At 40.4% G+C, this 10,208-nt stretch overlaps 3 protein-coding genes across 3 annotated transcripts; 2 read left to right on the plus strand and 1 right to left on the minus strand.

Annotated features, from left to right (window-relative positions):
* Positions 1-56: 56 nt before the first annotated feature.
* Positions 57-2,720, plus strand: pld4 (phospholipase D family member 4). Its single transcript, XM_079574128.1, has 10 exons — positions 57-118; positions 187-332; positions 501-684; positions 943-1,063; positions 1,144-1,271; positions 1,587-1,787; positions 1,866-2,005; positions 2,096-2,261; positions 2,340-2,436; positions 2,509-2,720. Exons 1-10 carry the CDS (start codon positions 71-73, stop codon positions 2,706-2,708), a joined length of 1,431 nt encoding a protein of 476 aa, XP_079430254.1. The 5' UTR covers positions 57-70; the 3' UTR covers positions 2,709-2,720.
* A 276-nt stretch (positions 2,721-2,996) lies between these two features.
* On the plus strand, positions 2,997-4,504 carry srp14 (signal recognition particle 14). The gene is made up of 5 exons (XM_079573172.1): positions 2,997-3,118; positions 3,499-3,571; positions 3,720-3,832; positions 3,903-3,935; positions 4,062-4,504. Exons 1-5 carry the CDS (start codon positions 3,095-3,097, stop codon positions 4,149-4,151), a joined length of 333 nt encoding a protein of 110 aa, XP_079429298.1. The 5' UTR covers positions 2,997-3,094; the 3' UTR covers positions 4,152-4,504.
* Positions 4,505-4,535: 31 nt separating this feature from the next.
* Positions 4,536-9,909, minus strand: xgb (x globin). The gene is made up of 5 exons (XM_079573173.1): positions 9,599-9,909; positions 7,062-7,169; positions 5,963-6,083; positions 5,697-5,777; positions 4,536-5,086 (listed from the first exon to the last, which is right to left on the minus strand). The coding sequence occupies exons 1-5, from the start codon at positions 9,760-9,762 to the stop codon at positions 4,967-4,969; spliced, it is 594 nt and encodes a 197-aa protein (XP_079429299.1). The 5' UTR covers positions 9,763-9,909; the 3' UTR covers positions 4,536-4,966.
* Positions 9,910-10,208: the final 299 nt, after the last annotated feature.

Raw genomic sequence — 10,208 nt, forward strand, 5'->3', positions numbered from 1 at the left:
CTCTGAATATCTGAAGTTTAAATACCTTTAGCTGTATTTTTTTTCTTTAGCTGTAGATTATAAAGAGAAAATGTCTGTTTCAAAGCATGAACGCCTGAATGAAAATGACTCTGAAAAGGTTGGTGAAATAAGTAGTAGTATAGGATATTTACTGATTTATCACTAAGTTTGTTTTGTTTTGTTAAGAAACCGACCAGCTATGTGGTTCTGGCTGTAGTCCTGGCTTGCCTTACTATTCTGGGCACCATACTCGCCATTGCTGTTTTGGAGAGACCAATCCCTCCGAAAGACAATGACTCCGATGCAAACAATTCAACTTTTGACAGCTGCAGGTGATTGATAACTCACAAACCTCGGATCAGAAGTCACGCTCATGTAAAGTTTCTCCTACATGTAGGCGATGTATTCGGAAAGAACTTCCTCTTCAAGTGTAAAGAGATGTTCTATCTTCCCTTTATGCAAAAAAAAGACTTAATGTCACTATTTTGAATTCTAACTAGCATGGCCCTTGTGGAGAGCATCCCTCTGTACATGGGCTATGATGGGAATGCCACTTTCGGGGTCCCATTGGTGAAGACGTGGGAAGGTCTCATCGCCATGGCAACACAGCAGCTGGATGTGGTGTCCTTTTACTGGACTCTGACTGGCGAGGATATCGGTGTGAACTCTTCTTCAGCAAACCCTGTGAGTCTCCTCATCAAATTAAAATAAAGAATAGACCTTTCTTACCTCTTACTGAGCATTAGCCTGTAAAAAAAAAAGAAAAGAAAAACAAAACAGACACTGATTTCCATGCTGTAATACTTTTGAAATAGAAGTTTAAAACATAATGAATACAAAACAGAAATTGACAGAATGAATGGAGGAGCAAGAATACCTCTCGAACCCACTGTAATTACTTCAAGTTAATGATATTGATCATGTGATGTCTGGCCTTGGTAGGGAAGAGACATCCTGACTGCACTTGGAGCTTTACCTGCAAGAAACGTTTCAGTCCGGTTATTGACAAGTAAACCATCTGTGCAAACAAGCTCCTCCGATTTTAAGGACCTCCAACATAAAGGTCTGTGTGTGACTTGTAACTTATTTATATTGTGTTGTCTTTCTCTTGTCCTAATTAAATGTTTCTCCTTTTTTTTGCAGGGGTCCAAGTGAGGGAGGTGGACTTTGGACGTCTTACAGATGGTGTCCTCCACACCAAGTTCTGGATTGTTGACAGAAAACACTTCTTTATTGGGAGTGCCAACATGGACTGGAGGGCTCTGACACAGGTGAAATAGGCAATGTGTTATTGTGCTTTTCTTTTGTATTGAGTTAACAACAGAGGTGCCCAAAGTGAGGCCTTAAGGTAAAATGTGTCCCTTCATGGGGTTTGAATTGGTTCACGTGGAGGGTTGAGATTTGTCAAAGGTACAGTAAGAATTGCAGTGAAGATCGTTCGTTGTCAATAGTTCGTGGGTTTTCTTTTTGGTTGTTTTACTCCAACACAGTGAGTAAATACCCATACCCATAGAGTATATAGGTCTCTGCTCCTCCATCTGAATTTTTAGAAACTTCTGAACCCTTTTATTATTTGCTTTCTTTAGGTAAAAGAATTAGGGGTGGCTATCTACAACTGCTCAACTCTAGCTATAGACTTAGAGAAGATTTTCACCTCTTACTGGGAAATGGGGCTACCAAACAGCACCCTGCCTGACCCGTGGCCCTCAGAGTATGACACAAATATTACCAAATTACGCCCTCTGCTGGTGAAGGAAGATAATGTGTCCAGTCAGATATACATAGCAGTAAGTAGACCCTCAAGTTCCAATTTCCTCAGAATTGAAAGTGACCAGTTCCTAAGTTTCTGTTCTCTTTTTGTGAAGGGTTCTCCGCCTGCATTCTGTCCCCCATCCAGGACTCGAGATCTAGATGCAATTGTGTCTATTATCTCTCAAGCTCAGCATTATGTTGATGTGGCCGTAATGGAGTACATCCCATTGATTCGATTTCAAAGGCCCCGAAAGTAAGACTCATTGTTTGTTTTGCTTGTTTTCTAATTACATTGTTTGCCACTGAATTTGCTGCTCATGTGTACGTTTGTACAATCCAATAGATACTGGCCAGTCCTTGATGATGCGATTAAAGCTGCAGCTTTTGAAAGAAAGGTCAAAGTCCGGATGCTGATCAGTTGTGGGAGGGACTCTCCTCCAGAAATGCTGCCGTACCTTCAGTCTCTTGCTGCACTCGACAGTCAGGCAGTGCATATTAGCATTAAAATAGTAAGATATAACCATAGTCAAGCAAACATCATAAAGCAAAATAGCAATACAGGTTAAAATCCATAACTTAATTTGCAGAAGTTGTTCATTGTGCCTGTTGGAAATCAGACTGACATACCATATACAAGAGTCAACCACAACAAATACATGGTGACTGATAAAGTGGCCTATATTGGTGAGTCTTTCAAAGATGTTGCATGTGTAGAAGTCAATAATTAAAGGAATCTCTTGTGTTTTTTTTCTGTAGGCACGTCCAATTGGTCTGGTGATTACTTTACAACCACAGGTGGAGTGGGTTTAGTGATTTCCCAGCATGCACCTCACATGATGTGGGAGACGGCCCTTCAGAGCCAGCTTAAGGCTGTATTTGACAGAGACTGGAACTCAGATTTTGCAGTTTCCCTCGATAAACTTGGTCATCATCCTAACTGTGCACTAGCAACTTAAAACTGTAGTTTTGTTGTTTCTATTTTTTAAACAATATACTTTGTTTATTGATGTTAATAATCAGTTTAGCAGTTTTTGTGAATATTTCATTGTTTGAATGCAATTTCTTGATTTTAGGGTAACGGAACATAAATGTTGTAAACCAAATGCATTAGTGTCGTCTCATATTCTCTAATAATTAAAGAATATTTGAAAAGCAAACTGTTTCTTCTGATATAATTACCTTTATCTCATCGGTCGCTGCCTCCTCCTCGACAGTAGGTGGCGCTGTAACAGTATTTAGTCACGCAGGTCTCAGGGCGGAGCTCCAGTTGTAGTACGTGTGCTTCATGCTCATATGTGTTAGCTTGCGGCGTTTGGGCTAACGCTTCATCACTCTTTAAATCATGGTGCTACTAGAAAATGACTCGGTAAGAACATTTGTACTTTTACTGTATTATTTGTCGACATATATTCCAAAATACACATTTTGCTGAGACTAGATGTATTTTTTAGTGTGAGCTCTTCATGGGCTAGTTACTAGCAAGCTAACTTATGATTGCTCAAATCATTCTGGGAAGATTACTCTCTTTTTGTTAATAACAGTATTTGTTGATATTGTTTCTAAAGAGATCGAAGTAGCTGTTTCTGAATAAGGCTGTCGTATAAATTAACCGATATTGATAGTTATGTGTCACATATGGTGTCCTGTCATATTGTCATCGTTACCGTCCCAAGATCTTTCCACAGATCGCATTTTGTGTTTGTCATAAAGTTTCGACAATGGTAATAAAGTTGCTGTTTTGTACAGTTTCTTACAGAGCTCACACGCCTGTTCCAGAAATGTAGATCATCTGGTAGTGTCGTAATCACACTTAAGAAATGTAAGTATTCAATGACCAGGCCCTCTCTTTCAGCCAAGTCGGTTAAAGCCCTGTTGCTGAGCATTGCAAGCATTTTTGATGTAATTTCACCAAACTTCAAAATATTCTAACATGTATCCTGGAACTAAATGTGATTTATTTGTTCCAGATGATGGTAGGACAAAACCTCTTCCCAGGAAAGGCCATTCAGAATCATTTGAACCTGCGGATAACAAATGTCTCCTCAGAGCGTCAGATGGAAAGAAGAAAATAAGCACAGTGGTGAGTTTCATCCTCCTCTAAACTGTAGCTTTCTGTGTGCTGTGTGATACTGATTGACCTCTGCTTTCAGGTCAGCACCAAAGAAGTAATCAAGTTTCAGATGGTAGGTTTCACTGCACGGAGTCATTGGTCTACTCTAGATAAGCTCTGATTCCTGATTGTCTAAAAGTTGTTGTCTCTTTTTATTTGATTTGTCATTTGTGACCAAGTGATAACTGTCTCCTTCCAGGCCTATTCTAACCTGCTTAGAGCTCACATGGATGGACTTAAGAAGAAAGATAAGAAAAGTAAAAGCAAGAAGACAAAAGCTACTCAATGAGCAATGAACTCTTGATAACCTTTCGGGGTTCCTGAGCTGGTGTGATTGTTCTGTCTGAGGAGTGGTCCGATGTTCGGGACTGGAAATACTCTTTTCACCCTATGGCTGCATGTTTCATGTGTCGTCATGAACTCTACAGTGCCATCAGTTTTTGGAGCAGGTCTGAGGAAGCAAGTTGTCTTCAAGCATTTTTCGTCTTACAGAACTGACAGACACAACCAAGTCAGCTTTGAACAAAAGTTCCAGAAGATGAAATGCCTTCTTTGGTATTTAATAGCCTATAGTGACCCTCTATTTATGTAACTTTACAGATGATTTGTCTTGAAAAACATGTCTAAAGTTTTTTTTTTTTTTTTTTTATGGAAACAATGGTGTAAGAAGGAATGAGGGCACAAAACATTTTTACTGAACATTTTTATTTGGTCGATTACAGATACATCAAAAGACATTTCTTATTTTGTATTTTTAGATGCTTCTTGAAGGTTTGAAAAAGTAAAATATAAAACATTTGCGTTAACCTTTTAGTAAATTCTTTCAGTTTAAATGTTTAAACAAAATATTTTTGGATTACCAAAAGGCATCTTTATGAGTACAGATTGTAAATAAATTGTACATTTTTGACCGCACAAGGCAGAGTTTGATCATTACACGGAAAGTCTGAAGCTAGATTCATGTTCATAAATAAAGTGCTCTGTTAAAGGTCTTCAGTTTCTATCTCCATTTTGGCAATAAGTATACAATAAACAGTAATGTATAAAACAATAAGTACAATATGAACACATTCCTGTACATTACAGGAACAGCACTATTACATCTCATAGTGCTGTACTCCTTTTTTCCGGCCTGTCTTTTGGAGAGACAGCAAGCTGGCGCTGTCTGTCACTTTCTTCCTGATATCCTTGCTTCATGAGCCCCGTGACATACTGGAACATGGTCTGAATCATACAAAATCACTATTGTAAATACACCTTCAAAAAAACATAATCATGACTTATAGGATATAGATAGATTGTGATATTCGGACCATTATATCCTAAATCTTCTATAACATTTTTTCATTCACTCAATTTTGAATAGTTTTGTACATTTTTCATTCCCTCTACTTTCTCGGTAGTATTGCCAATCTGCACCAGCAGCCTCTTAAACCATCACCAATCACTAACATTATACGTTTTCAGTATTGGTGAAGTACCTTGCCCAAGGACACAACAACTGTAGGGTTAGTATCCGGAGCTAAGCCATTCTCTAATCGACTTGAGATGAGCTTTGTGACTGTGAAAGTGCTGTATACGACGAACTCCCCCTACCTTCACTTTAGTCACAGAGCCTCTGCCCTCCCCACTAGCACTACAGCGACACTGGTCTTCCCCACATTTGTCATCTCATATTGGACTCTTGGTCGTGACATAATGTGATGTGACAAGCTGTGGTATGTTCATGTATGGTTCAGTGACGTGCATTTTCACATCTATCAAACCCAAGCCAACCTGGATGCCGTTTTGACATGTTACACAAGAATATTAATTATTATTACAAATTACAAACCTTCCAGGCTTCCTCCAACTCTGACGTCCACCTATCTTTGAGAATAGGCTGCACTGCACAGATGAATTCAGCTCCCACGTACTAGGGAAACAACATGATCTTTTTATAATGAGTCTTTGTTATGAGGACACTGAGTAGGTGTCCTTCTTTGACACTTCTGCTCTCCGATTTGATAACTGAATATTGAGGTCTTGCTGTGTCTGTAATACTGTTTAATCTGATGGAGAGCAGCATAAAAAAGACATTGGTATTGGTGGGACACTTACATTGAAATATTTGGGTGGCGCGTTGTAATGATAATGGCTTTTCCCCAGTTCCATTGCCAGGGCCTCCAGCCGCTCCAGGTGGTCCAGTCTAGCCACACTCTTCTCAATAAAAGACATGACTCTGTATGAAAATGTATGAAAAAATGATAGAGGATGAGCAGCCGGGGCTTATTTATTCAAGTTAATTGAATTTGTAAAAGATATTTCGAACAGGATGAGAAATGAAGAGAACTTCTCCATTCGAAATCAATAAAGGCTATCTTATCTTAAATGTCATGTCAATGCAGATTATTGTTCATGCAATATTAAACCTCTCCTGTGGCAGTAGGTGATATCCCTGCTGCTGTCATCACTCTTGCATGGAATCGTGACTGTTTTTGAAAATACATCCGGAGTAAACGGCGTCAGAGTTGCCTGAGTGCGTCTGACCTCCCTGTACCAGCTCTGTGTGGACATTTGTCCTCATGTCCTCAGGGGTGGCACTGAAGAGACATTTGGCCTTATCACTGCAGGCTCACGGTGGCTTCAGTGACACATTTTGGTGTCTGCTGTGCCGGTCTAGCCCGTTGCACCTTTAGGTCCTGAGGCAGTAATTGGATGTTTTGACGGTATGTTGTGATCACTGGGTGCAGCAGAACAGCAGACTGGAGTGTGCTTGAGGATAATGCACTGCATGGGATAACACTGACATCCTGGGTTATTGTGCTCCCGCACTTAGATAGCGGCCGATGATGTACAACGCAATATGCTTTAATTCTCCATAATCAAAACAAATGCGCTGCTGCCTTGTGCACTGTGCAGTTTCTTTGAGTCATTGGATGTATTTTGTGTGTCATTTTTCTAGCTTTATTAATTTCTTAAGTGACAGTCATGATGATCCCTAGAGCGTTCAACTGCTGAATACCGCTTTTCCTTGAACATACCAGACTCCGGGATGGGAAGATTGTTTCCACAGCAACAGCTAATGGGGACTCAAATAAACAAAACACACTGGATGTTCTGAAAAAGCGAGACCTGAGAGATGAGGGTCTTGCTGAGCAAAACAAAAAAGACACCCCTCATCTCATTTTTTCCACATTCTTTGCGAGTTGAGCCTTACCTTAGCCCGTGTGCTCGGAGTTCCCGGCTAGTCCTGAGTCTCTCTAGGTCCTCCACATCACGAAAGAGGAAAAAGACATCCTTGCACTCAGGATGGGTCTCAAATAACCTGTTTGACAGAAGTATCCTTAGAATTGTCCCATCATTCACAGTTCCATTACTTTTCACTGACAAGTTCCCAAACAAATAAATAATAATCTTATACACTGTACTAAAAAAAAATGCACTTCATACTTGGTTGTGGAAACTACTATTGTAGCCACTGCAGCCCTTGTGTTATCACAACCGATCGACCACTCACACAACACATTCACACTGGAAAAGTGGCTGAAATGCTTAAAGATATAGCAACAGTCTCCACAAGCAAGGATTTGAACAGCCAACCTTCAGAATATAAACTGACCCGCTCTACCATCTAGGCCACTGTCGCCCCAAAATCTTAGATATGTGTGAGTTCTCATCTCAGGTAAAAACACATTAAAACACACAGTTGGCCTAAGTGCTTTAACCTACTATAGTTTACTTTAACCAAGTAAACTATAGTAGGTAAAGCTACACAGACAAAAATAAACATCAAAAGAAATGTCCAGATATAATGTACTCTCCACTCTGGAGCTGTAACTATATTTAACGATGCCATTTGAAGATTAGACCAAAGAAATGTCTCCACTTTGAGTTCAGGTACCATTAAGGTGCCAGTGCCTCAGCTGAGGAATGTTCTTTTTTTTCCTCTGTCCTCAAATCTGCCTAAAAGCTGTGCACTTTTACTGCCTTTTCACACTTTGGTCAATCATTGATGTCCACGTAATGCATCGGAAAGTGGTGGGAAATTGTGTAAAAAAAACTTTTTTTTAAAAAGAACAGTGGGCACATAACGGGTGTTCATTTTAAGTATGTACGACTACACATTTCAACATTTTTGTACACATTCATGTCTTTAATGTTAAGATATGTGTTCTTAGCATACTTGTTTCTGTTCCGTTCAATTATATAAGTTCTCCACAGACCCACACCAGTTCTTATTTATGTTTAATGGGTAGCAACTCACTGCTGCATACACAAACATGTGAATCCGGTCTGGTGTTAGTGATGTAATTATTCAATCACACAGGGGGCAGTTCTTTGAGCCTGGGGACCCATGGGTGGCCCTGACCTACTACAGGCTTGCTTGTTTCCCAACCAACACGCTAAGGTCAAACTCCATAAAAAAATGGTTGGAATATGTGACCAGTATACCTATAGGCATAGATTTGTAAAACCATCATTTAGGGGTTGAATAATTGGCCTGAATATAGTCACCTGAATATGACCTAGGCCCATCTAAAAATAATGTCATTATACCACAAGCACCAAGCCTTTATAAAGATCAAATGATTAAAACATGGGTATAAATCTAAATTTTACTAAATGATATCTACACGTACTTCTAAAATATCAACACAGTTGTATCTAAATTTAAAAAAAGAAAAAAAATCAAAAAGTAAAATGGCAAATGACCACCAGTAACCGACCAGTAGTAGGAGGAAATTAGTGCGTGGATATTTAAAGTGCATCTCATGACCTTTAACCTGCAGCCATAATGATGTAAATAGTGGAGATGAGATATGAAGTGATCTTGGGGGAGGAGGCGGGTGTCTCCTTCCAGCTAACACACGGGTTCAAAGGCGCGAGGGGCAGTGTGGAGGGTGGGAGGGGGCTGGATGCGCACTTGCTGCCTGAAAAGGTCACAGAATGCGTTACCGTCACGGCAGCTCCACGGACCTGAGGCCTGACCCTCAGTACAGTGCCACACAATATGCGCATAAACAAAGAGCTTTTAAGGCCAGCTTGCGCTTTTGGTTCATGGCAAGATGTTGAGCTGCCCATTGCGCACATCCTGGGTAATTATAACCATGGGCACTTAGGCCGAAGTGACGCACCCCGAGCTTTGAGAAGGAATGAAAACAATTACAGTTATTAGGGCTTATGCTATCTAAGAAGCGATTTTAAACAACATTTCTGTTTAGAAAAGAAAAATGACTGACATTGCCTGAAGAATTGCTCTAATTTGCAGATCTAAACGCCCATAGGCTATTTATAGGCTGAATCGTTCGCACAAACAAGCTGTGTGCAATTATGATAATAATGATTTTTTTTCTGCCCAGGTTGTCCGTTCAAAGAGAAGACTAATTGGTCTCTTTAAAAGATAAATGAAGTGTGCATGGCATGACCTGGCATCAGAGCGCCCCCTCCCCCTTTGGCTCTCCACAGTTTATAACTAATTAATAGTCTTATAAACATGATTACAGGGAATCAGCCATCCCATAACGACATGTGGACGAAATAGCCGTGCCGTGACTGATGGGCGCCGTCATGTGGAGCAAAGTCTAACACAGTTGATTGGTGGCTATTGACAAGTCTTGCCATTAAACAATTATCATCCCTTCTCACATTACTGGCAACGTCAACACTCCCCTTAAGTCTTCTGTTGTACTGTTGATAAAAGCAGGTTTGTTTTCAGATAACAGAAAGCTTGCAAATACCCTGAAATGCCCCTACCTCACAAACATAATAATCCCAACTTTGGCGATGTCGTCTCGGATAACTTTCCAGGAGTCCTTGATCATCTGGATCTGTGCGTCGCTGAGGTGCGCAGGAGCATCTTCCTCACCCCCCTCTCCAAAGTCAGATTTCGCAGCCAGACCTGATATAGCGCAACCCATTCTTCATGGAAAACTATAAACGATGGCGTGTCTGGATGAGGAACAAAGTGCAAGTTTAAGTAATAACGTAGAAGATTCGCAGAGTGGCATCTGGTGGAAGCGCGCAGCTCCTCAGACGCATCTCGGTCTGGATCTCCTGGTGACTGAGCCTGTGGTAAAGCGCCACCGTCACAGACGATACAGAGCTTCCGCTGAAGAGCAGACTGTGCCACACTGTAGCTTTGCTGAAGGGAAACGCTGTGACTGAATCATCGAGTTTGGCTTTACTTATAACCCCCTTCGCGCACATAAATACATTGGGCATCAAACACTTTTAGATAAAACTATTCAAGAAAGAGTTTCTGACGTGATCATTTCATACTAAACATACAAGACACAGCTTAAATCATAAGAAAATACATTTGTGAACACTTAAAGTTACTTATTGCAGGGACATAAATAACATA

The sequence above is a fragment of the Gobius niger genome (genome assembly GCF_951799975.1).
Source record: "Gobius niger genome assembly, chromosome: 16".
Classification (NCBI taxonomy): Eukaryota; Metazoa; Chordata; class Actinopteri; order Gobiiformes; family Gobiidae; genus Gobius; species Gobius niger.

Bases quoted from the DNA above. Each gene is read 5' to 3' on its own strand.
- pld4 (XM_079574128.1), top strand. From the start codon at position 71: ATGTCTGTTTCAAAGCATGAACGCCTGAATGAAAATGACTCTGAAAAG. The intron at 119-186 runs GTTGGTGAAATA...TGTTTTGTTAAG, and splicing joins ATGAAAATGACTCTGAAAAG to AAACCGACCAGCTATGTGGT. The intron at 685-942 runs GTGAGTCTCCTC...TGGCCTTGGTAG, and splicing joins ACTCTTCTTCAGCAAACCCT to GGAAGAGACATCCTGACTGC.
- srp14 (XM_079573172.1), top strand. From the start codon at position 3,095: ATGGTGCTACTAGAAAATGACTCG. The intron at 3,119-3,498 runs GTAAGAACATTT...TGTTTTGTACAG, and splicing joins TGCTACTAGAAAATGACTCG to TTTCTTACAGAGCTCACACG. The intron at 3,572-3,719 runs GTAAGTATTCAA...TATTTGTTCCAG, and splicing joins CGTAATCACACTTAAGAAAT to ATGATGGTAGGACAAAACCT.
- xgb (XM_079573173.1), bottom strand. From the start codon at position 9,762: ATGGGTTGCGCTATATCAGGTCTGGCTGCGAAATCTGACTTTGGAGAG. The intron at 5,778-5,962 runs GTAAGTGTCCCA...TTGTTTCCCTAG, and splicing joins CGCCACCCAAATATTTCAAT to TACGTGGGAGCTGAATTCAT. The intron at 5,087-5,696 runs GTTTGTAATTTG...TGTATGATTCAG, and splicing joins AGTTGGAGGAAGCCTGGAAG to ACCATGTTCCAGTATGTCAC.